This window comes from Gopherus evgoodei, chromosome 3 (genome assembly GCF_007399415.2).
Source record: "Gopherus evgoodei ecotype Sinaloan lineage chromosome 3, rGopEvg1_v1.p, whole genome shotgun sequence".
Lineage (NCBI taxonomy): Eukaryota > Metazoa > Chordata > Testudines > Testudinidae > Gopherus > Gopherus evgoodei.
The window spans coordinates 23,839,912-23,857,652 of NC_044324.1; the positions used below are offsets into that span (position 1 = coordinate 23,839,912).

At 46.2% G+C, this 17,741-nt stretch overlaps 1 protein-coding gene and 1 long non-coding RNA gene across 2 annotated transcripts in view; one reads left to right on the forward strand and one right to left on the reverse strand.

Annotated features, from left to right (window-relative positions):
• LOC115648120 overlaps positions 1–17,741 on the reverse strand; it is a 20,289-nt gene continuing 2,548 nt past the window's right edge. Inside the window, exons 2-3 of the long non-coding RNA XR_003999469.1 lie at positions 1,898–1,905; positions 1–11 (exon numbers count right to left, since the gene is read on the reverse strand). This is a non-coding gene — a long non-coding RNA (uncharacterized LOC115648120). The remainder of the gene's footprint in view (positions 12–1,897; positions 1,906–17,741) is intronic.
• Positions 10,866–17,741, forward strand: part of LOC115648119 (bis(5'-adenosyl)-triphosphatase ENPP4-like) — a 10,663-nt gene continuing 3,787 nt past the window's right edge. The window contains exons 1-3 of the mRNA XM_030555270.1: positions 10,866–11,001; positions 15,472–16,333; positions 17,433–17,603. Coding sequence (XP_030411130.1) covers positions 15,505–16,333; positions 17,433–17,603 — 1,000 coding nt within the window. The 5' untranslated portion in view covers positions 10,866–11,001; positions 15,472–15,504. The remainder of the gene's footprint in view (positions 11,002–15,471; positions 16,334–17,432; positions 17,604–17,741) is intronic.

Consider the following 17,741-nt stretch of genomic DNA (forward strand, 5'->3'; position numbering starts at 1 on the left):
AGTTATTTATGCTTTTTATTCATTATTTTTTAACATTTATATTGGTCACAACCAAGCTGGGCCTTAGTGTACCAGGCCCTGTACAAATATAATAAATGAGAGTTCCTGCTCCAAAAAACTCACAATCAAAAGGTTTCCTACAATTTATACCTGTGCAAAGTGTGTGCAAAATGGGTGTAGAATGCTACTCTGATCTCATAGCATTTTATATCTACTTTGCACAGTATAAAGGACTATATAAGGTGCAAAGCAGTGAAGAATCTGGCCCTCTCCCTGCATCTAAGAAAGTATTTATTCAAAATGAATCTGGGAAATGAAGAACAGACACCCTTTTCACCTTACGGCTTTATCTTCACTACAAACTTTTGTGTTCAAATACACTGAAAAGTCAAATTAACTAAAATGATTCTGACTATGACTTCACAGTTAGTATGGGTAAAACCAAGTTATTATCAATGGGTAAAATTTTCAATGGGTAAAAAGTATTTTTCTTTTCTTAATTAATTCTCTTTCTTTGAGATAATATACATTAGGCAGGCTGAGTTGCTTATTTAGACCATCCAGACTCAACAAGCCTGGTACTGTATTTTTTCATAGAATCACAGATTTTTTTAGACCAGAGCAGACCTTTCAATCATACAGTCTGACTTACTGTATAACAGAGGCTATAGAATTTCACCCAGTTATCCCTGTATTGAGTCCAATAATTTGTGTTTAATTAAAGTATATCTTCTTCAAGACTTCAAGAGATGGAAAATCCACCACATCCATTGGTAGTTTGTTCCAATAGTCAATCAACTTTGCTGTTAAAAAGATGTGCTTTTTTCTGATTTGAATTTGTCTGCCTTTAACTTCCAGACAGTAGTTCCCATTGTGCCTTTCTCTGTTGTATTAAAGAGCCCATTACTACCAGTATTTTCTCTCCATAAAGGTATTTATATGTTGTAATCAAGATATTTTCTGATCTTTTTGATAAACTAAACAGATGGAGCTCCTTCAGTTTAGCACTCTGAGGCATTTTTCCCAGCCCTTGAATATTGTTTGTGGCTCCTCTTTGTACCCTCTTCACCCTCCCTTTGGTTCGGATCCCACTTTAATCCACTGGGAGAGGGGTTTCGAGTGCAGGAGGGAGCTCTGGGCTGGGGCAGAGGGCTGGGGTGCAGGAGGGGGTGCAGGCTGCAGGCTATGGAAGGGGGCTCAGGGCAGGGGTACAGGCTCTGGGAGGAAGTTATGGTGCGGGAGGGGTGCAGGGCTGGGGAAGAGGGTTGGGGCACAGGAGCAGGTTCTGAGCTAACTTCCCTCTAAGCTGCATGGCCACACAGCAACCTATTAAGCACTATGCAGGCACTCAGGGCTGTGGGGGGAGAGATTCCTCTCCCCCAACCCTAGCCACAGTCCAGCTACAGACGTGCCACAACTTGGTGAGATGTGCCCCTCCCCTGACCCCAATCCAGCCCAGCCCTGCCGCGGCTGGGGGAGACACACCCGTTCCCTGGCCCCAACCCAGCCCCGGTCTTGCGGTGGTCATGGGAGAGGCGCTTCTCCCACGGCCCCAACCGTGGTGGGGAGAGGCAACCCTCCCCCCACCCTAGGCTCTCTCTCCGTTGCAGCCTCGGCAGCCAGCACCCCAAACCCCTCATCCCCAGCCCCACAAATGCAAAAAATGGATTGTAAAAAGAACCAAACATCACACATGCCAAGTCTTCAGCAGGAGTTGACACATTCTTGTGTGACATTTACTCACGACCTTGCTTCTTGCAGATCGGACTACACAGCCACAAGGAGATATCATGATGTCATTGTGAAATATAACAGACAGCCATACACATGTGACCTTAGGAGTATCATTTTGTAGGGAGTGGGAGGACCTGTGCGAGTAGAGTTCCTCTCCTTTTACATTTATTTCTTCAGATTAAAGGGACATTATCAACTTCAAATCTAATCAATTTAATAAAATTAAAAATAGTTGCAGGTCCTACACCTGCCACTTTATGGTTTTATAAATCACATTTTCTAATATTTTTGTGTTTTCTCTCCCTCAGCAGTGTGCAAGATCCACAAACACCAGTGGAAACTGACTGACTCATAGACTGTTCAGGGGGAAAATATAGAACTAACTATGCATAAAGCTCTGCCCAATGCATAAAATAAACTGAAAAAAATACAGAAAAATATTTTTTTCCTCTACAAGTTCAGTTATAGTAATCTAATTATTACTGGTAACAGAATAGTAATAAGGAAATGTGTGATTTTAAGGAGATGGTATTCCCTGAAATTTAAGAACAAATTTAATGCAGTAAAATTTCACATTTGTTTTTATTTGAACCAAAATCAAAAGTTAGTTAGGAATTGTTTTTCATTAATGGAGGGTGGTTCCCAGCCTGCAGTCCCCTCTATTTTCTTAACAGGTTTAGCCAAGCACTGAGGTATTTTATAACCAACATATCTTTTGCAAATGGATGAAGAAAAGCACCTGTAACACCAGTACCCTTATACTGAGCTTTTTGAGACAAAGCATTATTTTTATTGCCGTGGCACTAAAATATGTGTTTGGTGCTCTATAGATTTAGAAAAAGACAGTCCCTTCCTGAAAGCCCTTGCAATCTAAACAGGTGAAAAGTTGGAGATTGGAGCACAACATACAAGCAAAGTGGTCTCGGTGACTAAAAGGACATGGCTTGCTAGTTCCTTGTTTTGACTTTGTTTTTATAAATAAAAATAAAATAAATATTATTGCTGACTCATTTTTGAAGGCATCGTGGTATAAATGGGTCTTAAAGGTCTTTTCTAGACTAGTATTTAAGGTTTGATGTTCAAATACTAAGACATTTTAAAAGCACATAGAGTCAAGGCATGCTGCCTCTCACAGGGGTTAAACTGGACAAATAAAGTAGACTTAACTTCCAATAACTTTAATAGGATTTAAGTACATGCTTAAATGTTCTGGTGAACAGGGATGTGATTACTCACATTTTTAAGATTAAGCACATGAGTAAGTTCTTTTATGGAATTAAAGCCAATAGGAATATCCTTTTAACTCTGAAAATCTATCTGGATCATTGTATAAATAGAAGGCTTCTACTCTAAGGAGTATGTTAGAGGCTGGTAAAGTGCCTGGTTGGTATGAAAAACAGGAAAATGTATACAAAGATTACATAGGTTAAAGGGCTGGGAGCTCCCTCCTCTTGTTTCTGCACATTCTCCCACTCCCTTAAATTTCCTATGCTATAAAATGGCAAATATCTTTTTACAAGAATACAGTAAGGTCACTTATAAGGGACATATCCTTTTTCTACTGAAAAATGGCCATGCAGTAATTCATGTACATAAATACTTATCACTATGTCACATTCAAATCAAGGTTTGTGTTTTGTTTTGTTTAGGTCTGACCGGCTGCCAACATTCAACCTATTTTATCTGAATTCACCTGGGATGATTTATACACTTCTGTGGTTTACCACACCTTGAATACTGCATGCAGTGCCAGTCGCTCCATCTCAAAAAGATATATTAGATTTGGAAAAGGTACACAGAAGGGCAATAAAAATGATTAGGGTATGGAACAGACTGGGACTATTCATTTTAGAAAATAAATGACTAAGGAGAGATATGGTAAAGGTTTATAAAATCATTAATGGTGTGGAGAAAATGAATAAGAAAGTGTTATTTACCCCTTCACATAAAACAAGAACTAAGGGTCACCCAATCAAATTACTAGGCAGCAGATTTACAATAAACATAAGGAAGTACTTCATACAACAACCATCAACCTGTGGTACTCGTTGCCAGGAGATATGAAGGCCCAAAGTATAAATGGGTTAAAAAAAGAATTAAGTATGTTCAGAGAGGATAGATCCATCAATGGCAATTAGCCAAGGTGATCAGGGATGCAATACCATGCTCTGGGTATTCCTAAACTTCTAACTGCCCGAAGCTGGGACTGGACAACAGGGGATGGATCACTCATTAATTTCCCTGTTCTGTTAATTTCCTCCAAAGCATCTGGCACTGGCTGCTGTCAGAAAACAGGATACTGAGCCAGATGGACCATGTCATACTCACTTGACTGAAGCACGGTCATGGATGGGTACAAACTGTTCAGGAAGGACAGGTGGGGGAGAAAAGGTGGAGGAGTTGCACTGTATGTAAGAGAGCAGAATGATTGCTCAGAGCTCCAGTATGAAAGAGAGCAGAATGATTGCTCAGAGCTCCAGTATGAAACTGGAGAAAAGCCTGTTGAGGTCTTTGGATTGAGTTTGGTGGTAAGAACAATAAGCGTGATGTTGTGGTGTGTGTTTGCTATAGACCACCAGACCAGGTGGATGAAGTAGACGAAGCTTTCTTCAGACAACTAACTGAAGTTTCCAGATTGCAGGAGGCCCTAGTTCTCATGGGGGACTGACATTTGCGGGGAGAGAAATACAGCAGTGCACAGACAATCCTGGAAGTTTTTGGAGAATGTTGGGGACAACTTCCTGGTACAAGTGTTGGACGAACCAACTGGGGGCCATACTCCTCTTGACATGCTGATCACAAACAGGGACGAATTGGTAGGGAAAGTAGAAGTGGGTGGCAACGTGGGATGCAGTGACCATGAGATGGTTGAGTTCAGGATCCTGACAAAAGGAAGAAAGGAGAGTAGCAGAATATGGAGTCTGGACTTCAGAAAAGCAGACTTTGGATCCCCTGGGAGGCTAACATGAGGGGGAAAGGAGTCCAGAAAAGCTTGCTATATTTTAAAGAAGCCTTATAGAGGGCACAGAAACAAACCATCCCAATGTGCAGAAAGAATAGCAAATATGGCAGGTGACCAGCTTGGCTTAACAGTGAAATCTTCGGTGAGCTTAAACACAAAAAGGAAGCTTACAAGAAGTGGAAACTTGGACAGATGACTAGGAAGGAATATAAAAATATTACTCGAGCATGAAGGGGTGTAATCAGGAAGGCCAAAGCACAACTGGAGTTGCAGCTAGCAAGAGATGTGAAGGGTAACAAAAAGGGTTTCTACAGGTGTGTTAGCAAGAAGAAGAAGGTCAGGGAAAGTGTGGGACCCTTACTGAATGGGGGAGGCAACCTACTGACAGATGATGGGGGAAAAGCCAGGGATGAAAGTAACTTACAGGATTTACCGGTACTGCCAGAGTCCTGAGGAGGGTGTGGCCTCATCCAGAAGAGGCGTGGCCTCAACCGGAAGAGGCGGTGCCTCTCAAGATTTAAAGGTCCTGGGGCACCGGCTGTGGCTGGGAACTCCAGGGCCCTTAAATCAACCAGGGGCTCCCAGCTGAAGAGGTGGCTAGGAGCCCCTGGGGCTCAGGGCCAAATTAAAGGGCCCGGGGCTCCGGCCGCCGCGGGAACCCCGAGCTTTGCCGGGCTGGGGCGGAATTTAAAGGGCCCAGAGCTCCTGCCGCTGCAGGGAGTCCCGAGCCCTTTAAATCCCAGTCCCAGCCCGGCCGCTGGAGCCGCGGCTGCGATTCAAAGGGCTCTGGGTTGCCCGCAGCCGCAGAGAGCTCTGAGACCTTTAAATCCTGGCCCCAGCCCGGCCACCGGAGCCACGGGCAGGATTTAAAGGGCTCTGGGCTGCCAGCCCAGAGCCCTTTAAATCCCCGCCACGGAAGCCGGTGCGGTCCAGCACAGCATACTGGCTCTTGCCGGTACACTGGACCAGACCGGACTGGCTTACTTTCACCTCTGGAAAAAGCTGAAGTACTTTTTTGCCTTGGTCTTCACAGACAAGGTCAGCTCCCAGACTGCTGCACTGGGCAGCACAGTATGGGGAGGAGGTGAGCAGCCCTCAGTGGTGAAAGAATAGGTTAAGGACTATTTAGAAAAGCTGGACATACATAAGTCCATGGGGCCAGATGCAATGCATCCAAAGGTGCCGAGGGAGTTGGCTGATGTGATTTCAGAGCTGCTAGCCATTATGTTTGAAAACACATGGCGATCAGGGGAGATCCTGGATGAAAAAGGCAAATATAGTGCACATCTTTAAAAAAGGGAAGAAGGAAAATCTGGGGAACTACAGACCAGTCAGCCTCACCTCAGTCCCTGGAAAAAATCATGGAGCAGGTCCACAAGGAATCCATTTTGAAGCACTTGGAGGAGAGGAAGGTGAGCAGGAACAGTGAACATGGATTCACTAAGGGTAAGTGACGCTTGAACATCCTGATTGCCTTGCCTTCTATGATGAGACAACTGGTTCTGTGGATAAGAGGAAAGTGGGGAACAGGATATATCTTGACTTTAGCAAAGTTTCTGATACAGTCTCCCACAGTATGCTTGCCAGCAAGATAAAGAAGTATAGATTGGATGAATGAACTATAAGGTGGATAGAAAGCTGGCTAGATCGTTGGGCTCTATGGGTAGTGATCAATGGCTCCATGCCTAGTTGGCAGCGGGTATCAAGCAGCGTCGGGTCGGTTTTGTTCAACATCTTCATTAATGATCTGGATGACTGGATGGATTGCTTCCTCACCAAGTTCACGGATGACACTAAGCTGGGGATAGAGGTAGATATGCTGGAGAGTAGGGATAGGGTCCAGAGTGACTTAGACAAATTGGAGGACTGGGCCAAAATAAATCAGATGATGGGAAGCTATGGCAGGATACAGGTGAGGGCTGTGGTGCCGGGGGCGGGGGTCCAATGGGAAGCTATCGCAGGATACAGGTGAGGGCCGTGGTGCCGGGGGGGGGGGGGGGTTCAGTGGGAAGCTATGGCAGGATACAGGTGAGGGCCGTGGTGCCGGGGGGGGGTTCAGTGGGAAGCTATGGCAGGACACAGGTGCTGGCCCTGGTGCCACAGGGGCTCAATGGGAAGCTATGGCAGAATACAGGTGAGGGCCGTGGTGCCGGGGGGTTCAATGGGGCGCTATGGCAGGATACAGGTGAGGGCTGTGGTGCCAGGGGGTGCAATGGGAAGCTATGGCAGGATACAGGTGAGAGCTGTGGTGCTGTGGGGTTCAATGGGAAGCTATGGAAGGATACAGGTGAGGGCCGTGGTGCCGGGTGGTTCAACGGGAAGCTATGGCAGGATACAGGTGAGGGCTGTCGTGCCCGGCGGTTCAATGGGAAGCTTTGGCAGGATACAGATGAGGGCCATGGTGCCGGGGGGCTCAATGGGAAGCTATGGCAGAATAGAGGTGAGGGCCGTGGTGCCAGGGGGTTCAGTGGGAAGCTATGGCAGGATACAGGTGAGGGCTGTGATGCCGGGGAGTTCAACGGGAAGCTATGGCAGGACACAGGTGAGGGCCATGGTGCCGGGGGGTTCAGTGGGAAGCTATGGCAGGATACAGGTGAGGGCTGTGGTGCCAGGGGATTCAACGGGAAGCTATGGCAGGACACAGGTGCAGGCCGTGGTGCCGGGGGGTTCAATAGGAAGGTATGGCAGGATACAGGTGAGGGCCGTGGTGCCGGGGGGTTCAGTGGGAAACTATGGCAGGATACAGGTGGGGACTCTGGTGCTGGGGGGTTCAATGGGAATCTATGGCAGGATACAGGTGAGGGCTGTGGTGCCAGGGGATTCAACGGGAAGCTATGGCAGGACACAGGTGCAGGCCGTGGTGCCGGGCACGGGGGGGGGGGGTTTCAACGGGAAGCTATTGGAGGATACAGGTGAGGGCCGTGGTGCCAGAGGGGGGTTCAATGGGAAGCTATGGCAGGATACAGGTGAGGGCTGTGCTGCCGGGGGGTGCAATGGGAAGCTATGAGAGGACACAGGTGAGGGCCGTGGTGCCGGAGGGTTCAATGGGAAGCTAAGTCAGGATACAGGTGAGGGTTGTGGTGCCGGAGGGGGTTCAATGGGAAGCTATGGCAGAATACAGGTGAGGGTTGTGGTGCCGGAGGGGGGTTCAATGGGAAGCTATGGCAGGATACAAGTGAGGGCCGTGGTGCCGGGGGGTTCAGTGGGAAGCTATGGCAGGATACAGGTGAGGGCTGTGGTGCCGGGGGGTTCAACGGGAAGCTATGGCAGGATACAGGTGAGGGCTGTGGTGACGGAGGGGTCAATGGGAAACTATGGCAGGACACAGATGAGGGCCGTGGTGTCGGGGGGTTCAATGGGTAGCTATCGCAGGATACAAGTGAGGGCTGTGGTGCTGGGGGGTAAAATGGGAAACTATGGCAGGACACATGTGCGGGCCGTGGTGCTGGGGGGTTCAACGGGAACCTATGGCAGGATACAGGTGAGGGCCGTGGTGCCGGGGGGGGGGTTCAACGGAAAGCTATTGCAGGATACAGGTGAGGGCCGTAGTGCCGGAGGGGGGTTCAATGGGAAGCTACGGAAGGATTCAAGTGAGGGCTGTGGTGCTGGGGGGTGCAATGGGAAGCTATGGCAGGACACAAGTGAGGGCCGTTGTGCCGGAGGGTTCAATGGGAAGCTATGGCAGGATATAGGTGAGGGCCGTGGTGCTGGAGGGGGGTTCAATGGGAAGCTATGGCAGGATACAGGTGCGGGCCGTGGTGCCGGAGGGTACAACGGGAAGCTATGGCAGGATACAGGTGAGGGCTGTGGTGCCGGGGAGTTCAATGGGAACCTATGGCAGGATACAGGTGAGGGCCGTGGTGCCGGAGGGTTCAACGGGAAGCTATGGCAGGATACACGTGAGGGCTCTGGTGCCGGGGAGTTCAACGGGAAGCTATGGCAGGACACAGGTGAGGGCCGTGGTGCCGGGGGGTTCAATGGGAAGCTATGGCAGAATACAGTTGAGGGTTGTGGTGCCGGAGGGGGGTTCAATGGGAAGCTATGGCAGGATACAGGTGAGGGCCGTGGTGCCGGGGGGGTTCAGTGGGAAGCTATGGCAGGATACAGGTGAGGGCTGTGGTGACGGGGGTTTCAATGCGAAACTATGGCAGGATACAGGTGAGGGCCGTGGTGTCGGGGGGTTCAATGGATAGCTATGGCAGGATACAGGTGAGGGCTGAGGTGGTGGGGGGTTAAATGGGAAACTATGGAAGGATACAGGTGAGGGCTTTGGTGCCGGGGAGTTCAACGGGAACCTATGGCAGGACACAGGTGATGGCCGTGGTGCCGGAGGGTTCAACGGGAAGCTATGGCAGGATACAGGTGAGGGCTGTGGTGCCGGGGAGTTCAACGGGAAGCTATGGCAGGACACAGGTGAGGGCCGTGGTGCTGGAGGGTTCAACGGGAAGCTATGGCAGGATACAGGTGAGGGCTGTGGTGCCTGAGGGGGGTTCAACGGGAAGCTATGGTAGGACATAGGTGAGGGCCGTGGTGCTGGGGGGTTCAATGGGAAGCTACGGCAGGATACATGTCAGGGCTGTGGTGCCGGAGGGTTCAACCGGAAGCTATGGCAGGATACAGGTGGGGGCTGTGGTGCTGGGGGGTTCAATGGGAAGCTATGGCAGGATACAGGTGAGGGCTTTGGTGCTAGGGGATTCAACGGGAAGGTATGGCAGGACACAGGTGCGGGCCGTGGTGCCGTTGGGGTGTTCAACGGGAAGCTGGCAGGATACAGGTGAGGGCTGTGGTGCCGGCGAGTTCAACGGGAAGCTATGGCCGGACACAGGTGAGGTCCGTGGTGCCGGAGGGTTCAACGGGAAGCTATGGCAGGATACAGGTGAGGGCCGTGGTGCCAGGGAGTTCAATGGGAAGCTATGGCAGGACATAGGTGAGGGCCGTGGTGCTGGGGGGTTCAGTGGGAAGCTATGGCACAATATAGGTGAGGGTCGTGGTGCCGGAGGGGGGTTCAATGGGAAGCTATGGAGGATACAGGTGAGGGCCGTGGTGCCGGGGGGTTCAGTGGGAAGCTACGGCAGGATACATGTCAGGGCTGTGGTGCCGGAGGGTTCAACGGGAAGCTATGGCAGGATACAGGTGGGGACTCTGGTGCTGGGGGGTTCAATGGGAAGCTATGGCAGGATACAGGTGAGGGCCGTGGTGCTGGGGGTGGGTCAATGGGAAGCTATGGCAGGATACAGGTGAGGGCCGTTGTGCCAGGGTGGTTCAATGGGAAGCCATGGGAGGATACAGGTGGGGGCTGTGGTGCCGGGGGGGTTCAATGGGAAGCTATGGCAGGATACAGGTGGGGGCTGTGGTGCCGGGGGGGTTCAATGGGAAGCTATGGCAGGATACAGGTGAGGGCCGTGGTGCCGGGGGTGGGTCAACGGGAAGCTATGGCAGAATACAGGTGAGGGCCGTGGTGCCGGGGGTGGGTCAACGGGAAGCTATGGCAGAATACAGGTGAGGGCCGTGGTGCCGGAGGGGGGTTCAATGGGAAGCTATGGCAGGATACAGGTGAGGGCCGTGGTGCCGGAGGGGGGTTCAACAGGAAGCTATGGCAGGATACAGGTGGGGGCCGTGGTGCCGGGGGGGTTTCAATGGGAAGCTATGGCAGGATACAGGTTGGGGCTGTGGTGTGGGGGGGTTTCAATGGGAAGCTATGGCAGGATACAGGTGCGGGCTGTGGTGCCGGCGGGGGGGTCAATGGGAAGCTATGGCAGGACACAGGTGAGGGCCGTGGTTCCATGCATCTACTCCACAGCAGCTCGCTGCATCTGCCCCTCCCTTTGAGCGCACAAAGCTTGTCCTTCTTCCCACAGCCCGACACACGCCCCCAGTAGCCTACTGCCCCGCCCCGCCCCGCCCCGCTGCCCCTGCCCCACGCACCAGCGCCCAGCGCGTTCCCCCCCCCCCCCCAGCACTGCGCAGCTCCCTCTCTCTCACCTCGCACCTGTGCCCTCTAGGAGCCAACCAGCTCCTTACATTTTCTTTCCGCTCCGGAACCCAGCAGGCCAATCAGATCACAGGCCGTGGGCGCTGTGACCAACCAGAGAGCCACCCGCTCTCAATAACGCCCCCGCCCGCGACTTTAGCCTGCGGTATTGCGGTTCAGTTTTGGCAGTTGGGTCTGCCGTTGAAGGAAGCGAGGTGGTTTCATTGCGCAGGCGCGAATGCTTCGTTCGTTTCTCGCCTTGTGAGGAAACCGCAAAGCAGCGAGCGAGCGAGCGAGCGAGCGACCTTCTGCCGCTGCCTGAGGACTCGGAGGGGTAAGCTGAGGCTCCCGGCTGTGGTAGGGGAGAGTTGCGGGAAACTGCGGCCCCGGGGGAGGTGTATACAGAGGGGTCTGCCCTTCCCTTCCCTCCCCATCCTTTGACAGTAGAGTTGGACCCCCCCCCCCATCCCATGTACTATGCCCGCCAGGTGCTGGTGGGGGGGTGTCCCACTTATCCAATAAGCCCGCCTCCCATCCCAGGTACCTGGTGAGGTGCACCTGCCTTGATCCGTTCCCCGCCCCCAGTGCTTGGGTGCCTGGCAGGGCGCCCGCCCTTACTTGCCTGCGGTGCCACTTGCACGCAACGTCCTTCACTGCGTCCCTGAGTGTCGCTGGGCTGGGCTGGGCTGGGCATGGCATATGGGAGTTGCTCAGTTTCAGCCCAGAGGTGGCTGCGTTTTGGGGGAAGATGAAGTGATCCCTGTTCACTGTAGTGTGTGCGGGAGCGGGGGGGCTCTGGGATCCTTTAGAATGAAAGGTGTTAAATAAATGCCATGTCTTCGGTAAAGTGGCTGGAGAAGATGGAGTCTGGATTTATTTTCAGCTAAGGAAATGTGTTGGGAATAGAAAATGGAAGCGTAGTGTGGCCACCTTAGTGAAAATCTGTGTATGCAAGCATGTGTTCCCCCTGATGCTTTTGTAAGCAGATGTCACATGGTGATGTGAACCAGATCTGGATACTGTCTTTCCCCCTTTCCTTGTATTTTGTTTTTTTGCCTGTGACAGCTGAGTAGTGTGCAAGATATGTGGATTTACATATTCTGAAATTAGATTGCCATCTTATTTCATAGTACTCATTTCACTTTGTGAGAAAATATTATGTTTTTTTTTTCGAGTGTTGAATCACAAGTAGCTTCCCTTAACTTCATATATCAGAGGAAAAAGACTAGTTTAGATCCCAATTTTAGATCCTTTTTTTAATGTTGTTTCAATGAGCATGGGGTTGGATTTATGTGTTGGATTTAAAATTCCTCTGTCGTACTGTGACTTCTAATGCAACGCATTGTATTAATGGATGTTAACCAGGAAGTTAAACTGGCCAGTCTAGCGTCATTTTTCCATACTGAGTAGCACACACAGTGAAAATATAGTGAAAAGTAAATTAGACTTTCATGGATGCCAGTGTCACTAATGCCACCACTTGACCTTTATTAACAGAGGTAGGGGGAATTATTATAACACATTTATCATTTGTAAAGGCAATCCTAAACATTCGGACTCTAAATTTAACTACAGCTCTAAACATCTTACTTAAAAAATAGTCAACACTTTGTAGCCTATTCCTGTGAAATGAATCTCGAATGGAAAACCAGGGTGTAACAGGTATACATTGTCACAATGTGAATAGAAAAAGTTATCAAATACTTATCTCTTATAGCAAATAGAAGTAAAAAGTCAGATGTAGACCGAAAGTTTAAGAAAGAGTTTAGAAAATCTGCCTGTGGCATTTCTGAGGTGATCCTTACAGTGGTATTTAAGATTTTGTTTGTATTAGGGATTTTTGCACCAAGGTAACTACAGCAGCCCAAAACCTCCCATCTAGACAAGCTATTGGCCTTGATCTACTAGCAAAGGCTGTTGCCATAAAGAATGTATGAAGACTGGCTGAAATTCTACTCTTTAAAAAAAAAAAAACATGTCTACAGCTGATGCCTCAATCAGGGGTTGCAAGAGCTTCAGTTTTGGCACTATGAAGGTTTGGGAATAGTTTAGTTAAACTTCTTGTTCAAACAGCATCCACTTTAGGTTAAGGATTTGGATTGAATTTATGGCTCTGTAGATGTCATATATATATATATATATTCTACTGTGCTAATTAGTTCACCCAACTTTCATTATACTACACAATTCATGAATATTAAAAAACTAAATGGGAGGGGATGTCAGTTTTCAAGGCTTATGTTTCTGTCTGTATAGTAGCAACACCTATTATGCAGGTGGCTAAACACTTTCCAACCCCCTGTCTTCAGCTGCTTATTCCTTTTGGCAAACTGCTTGGGTTGAAATTTTTCATGCTTGATCTCTGCCTCAGGCTGAATTAATTTTTTTTATTAAAAGCTGAAAAAAAATCCTTAAACTACGGGGAAAATAGGCAGCTTTAACAAAGTAAAGCCATCTCTTAGAATTTTAAGAGCACTGGTACTTCAGGGTTTGAAATGGATATTTGAAACTTGGCAGAGGAAATAGTTCAATTGTGAAGGAGGTACCATTTGCTGCCCCTGATTTGGCTAAACCACAAAACACAGAAAACTGTCTCTTGCATATGTACAGTTCAGTTTGTCAGAAGCATGCTGTTAAAATTAATCTTCAAGCAATATTGTTCGACTGGCCCATGCTTCAGGAATATGTCATCTGATATTGTAGGATGATTTGCGCTACCTGGAACTTCACATCATGTTTCTTAGCAATTTATTAGGCAATCCTAGTCCTTCTTGCACACTCCTCATGCCACTCATGCTAAATTGCAGCACATCCTCTTTGCTCTAGGCCAATCTCTGTCTGTTAGGTAACTTTGTAAAACATGCCTTCAGACCTTGCATTCCTGTTTTCTAGATTAATGAATGGTCTGATGATATTATGCTACACCATGAAGTTACTACTCTAAAAATTCTCTCTCATTGAAAAAAATATGTTCTTTACAAATCAGTTTCAGTCTGATGTAGTGTGTAGCAGTCGAAGTACTTGCTTTGATGAAGGTAGAACTCCTGGTCAATTTGGCAGTGTTACCTGTGCAGCAATCAAGGACTTGTCCACAAACAATTAGTTTTCTGCGAACTGGTGTTGAAATCTACCTAGTGCTAGCCTGCTGCGGACTGTTTGTGAACCCTACTGATGTGCATTAACAATTCATTAATGTGCTTTGATCTGGTCCTGTTTTCAAAGAGGACTAGATCAAAGTGCATTAGTAAACTGTCTGTGTGAACCACAGTGATGTCCACTGACAGTTAGTCCATAGATTGACACCCCATCTTGCCACAAATTAAATGACTATTTCTCAAGAAGTTCCCACTCTGTCTTTTTTTCTCAAAACTAAATATTCCCAGTTTTTTTACCTTTAATAAAAATAATTAATTTCCTCATAGGCCTGATTTTTCTAAACCTTTTATCAGTTATATTGCTCTTTTAACTCCTCTGCAGTTTTTGCAATGCCCAAAGCTGGACTCAGTACTACTCCAGCGGAGGCCTCACAAATGCCAAGTAAAGTGGGACAATTACTTCATATATTTTATGTACAATACTCCTGTTAATACACCTCAGAATATTAGCCTGTTTCTCGAGTGCCTCACATTGTTGCCTCATATTCAATTTGTGATCCACTACAACCCCCAGATCCCTGCAGTACTACTGCATAGCCTGTTATTCCTCATTGTGTTTGTGCATTTTAATTTTTTTTTTGTTACTAATTGTAGTACTTGTCAATTTGAGACCAATTTTCTAATTATTTCAAGGTCCTCTTGGATCCTAATTCTGTCCTCCAAAGTGTTAGCAACCCCTCCCAGCTTGGTGGTGTCCACACATTTTAAAACCACACTCTCCATTCCATTATCCAGATCATTAATGAAAATATTGAATAGTAATGGACCCAGAATGGATGCCTGCAGAACCCCACTAGATATATTCTCTCATTTTGACGAGTCATTGATAATGACTCTTTGAGTTCAGTCTTTCAATGAGTTGTGTACCCACAACATAGTTACTTCATTAATAGACCACGTTTCCATGGCTTGGTTGTGAGAATGATATGGGATTGTGTCAAAGCCCTACTAAAATCAGGATGTATCACATCTACTATTTATCCATATTCACTAGGCCAGCAACCATGTCAAAGAAGGAAATTAGGTTGGTTTGGCATGATTTGTTCTTGACAAATCCATGTTAGCTGTTCCCTATTGCTGTATTATCCTCTAGATCAGTAGTTCTCAACCTTTTGTACTGGTGACCCCTTTCACATAGCAAACCTCTTATAAATTAAAAACACTTTTAAATATATTTTATATATTTAACACCATTATAAATGCTGAATGCAAAGCAGGGTTTAGGGTGGAGGCTGACAGCTTGCAGCTCCCCAAGTAATAACCTCATGACCCCCTGAGGGATCCTGACCCCTAGTTTGAGAACCTCTGCTCTAGACGCTAAGAAAATGATTGTTTAATAGCTTGTTCCACTATCTTTCCAAGTATCAAAGTTAGGATGACTAGTCTATAATTAATAGAATTTATGAAGTGAAAAGTTAAATTGGTCATGTGTTTACCTAAACAACTGGGGCCAATTCTGCTGCTATTGATGTCAATGGAAATTTTACCATTGACTTCAGTGAATCCAAGATTGGGCCAATAGTGAGCTCACAGTTAATCTTCTCTGGAAAGATGTGAAAATGTTTAAATATTTAACATAGCTACCTAAGCCATCTACAGTGTAACACATTTTAGATTGCATGTATAATACAATCTTTTTAATTTTTCAGGTACATCAGATTGGCTGCTGGGAACACTTTGAAATGTTGTCCGCAATGAAATTAATGTTAACACTCTTTCTTTCTGGAATTGTAGCCTGTTATGGTGGAAATGCTAACTACAATTCAATACTCCTGGTGTCTTTTGATGGTTTCAGGGCTGACTATCTGAAAAACTATAGACTTCCTCATCTCCAGGAGTTTATTGAGGATGGTGTGTTGGTAGAACATGTTACAAATGCTTTTATTACAAAAACTTTCCCAAACCATTACAGCATAGTGACAGGCTTATATGAAGAAAGCCATGGCATTGTGGCTAACGCAATGTATGAAGAAGATACAAAGAAGAAGTTTTCAGAGCTTAATGATACAGATCCTTTCTGGTGGAACGAGGCGACTCCTATTTGGGTGACAAATCAGCAGCAAGAGAATAGAAGAAGTGCTGCTGCAATGTGGCCTGGTACTGATGTAAAAATTAACAACACAATACCTCACTTTTTTATGAAGTATAATCATTCAGTAACATTTGAAGAGAGAATGGAGAACATTACTATGTGGCTGAACAACTCTAGCCCACCAGTTACTTTTGCTACACTCTATTGGGAAGAACCAGATGCAAGTGGGCATAAATATGGACCAGGAGATAAAGAAAACATGAGAAAAGTGTTAGAACAAGTGGATAATCACATTGGTTCACTTACTTATAAACTCAAGGCATTGGGATTGTGGGAGAACATTAATGTCATAATTACAAGTGATCATGGAATGACCCAGTGTTTCCCACACAAGCTGATTAAACTGGATGACTGCATTGGCCGTGGTAACTACACTCTAGTAGATACGACACCAGTTGCTGCAATACTGCCAAAAAACAGTATGTATATTTTTCAGTTTAATACTGAGAAAGTGTTAAACTTTGTCTTCTTTATTGCTGGAAATTTCCCTTGTGGTGTATTACTCACAGGAGTTGGGAAGACAATCCAGTTCATGTTGCACTATTTAGATAGAAAATAATGGATTAATGTATAAATTAAATTAGGGGTATCTGGTTACTTAAAAATAACTGGGCTCTGGTCATGCAGAGCACTTGTTGAATAGCTAATATTTACCCTGCATGCTGTATACCTTTGCATGTTAATGAGGACTCTAGTGTGGCTTATTCTAAAATAGTTTTGGATTCTCCATCACTGAAAACCTTTAAATCATAATATGCTCTCAATTTTTTTTGGAAGTTCTATGGCCTGTGTTATAGGGGAGATCAGATTAGGTGATCAGTGGTCCTATTCATGCTTTTCCTCCTTTTGCTCGCCCTGTCAGTTACTCAGTTATATCACAATAATGAGCACTGTGTAAATAACTTCACTGGGGATTGAAAATTTATACTGATCTGAGGTTTAGGGCTTTATAACTTATTAAACCAAATCATTGTATCATTTTGCCTCTTTCATTCCCCTTCAATTACAGCCTGATTTCACTGGTCAAATCTTAAACTAATAGAGCTAAAACCAATGCTATATGAAAGCTGGACTCCGTAATGCCATTTTAGGGTCATGACTGAAGATTAGCACTTATTGATGACTACCAAAATAGGGCTAGAATTGATGTGGTTGATGAAAAAATGATCAGAAAAACCTGACTGACTTTAATGCAGGGTTACTTTTATATTAAAAAAAAAATCCAGTTTCTTATCTGTGATTATTGAATGTTAGAAATTTATATTTGTACCTCAACTTTCATTCTGTCCACAACAAAACCTGAGAAGTCATTAGAGCTTTGAAGATGAACACAGTTACAACAGAAACAAATGGTGACATAAACACTGATCGGCTATGTAATCAATCGAGTACCTAGGTGACACCCCCTCTCATTTGGCTTCAAAAAAAATATTTAAAAGTTTGCTTATGGATAATGACAGTAAATGGACAAACTACATAACTGAATAGTTGCTATTTCATATGCTATTTTCTTTGCAGACAAAAAGTATGTATATAACTTACTGAAAAACTGCAGCACTTCCATGAAGGTGTATCTTAAAGAAGAGATTCCAGACAGGTTTCATTACCATCACAATAAGCGCATTCAACCCATAATTCTGGTTGCAGATGAGGGCTGGACAATTGTACAAAATGGGTCACTTACAAAATGTAAGTATTTTCATCCTTCATGCTCCTGGTGGCTTATATTGTTGAACTTTTATTTCTATTGTTAGGATCCTAAGGTACAATCAGTGATCAAAAAGAGTCCCATGCACATTACAAAAACTCATAAGCATTGGGTTACAC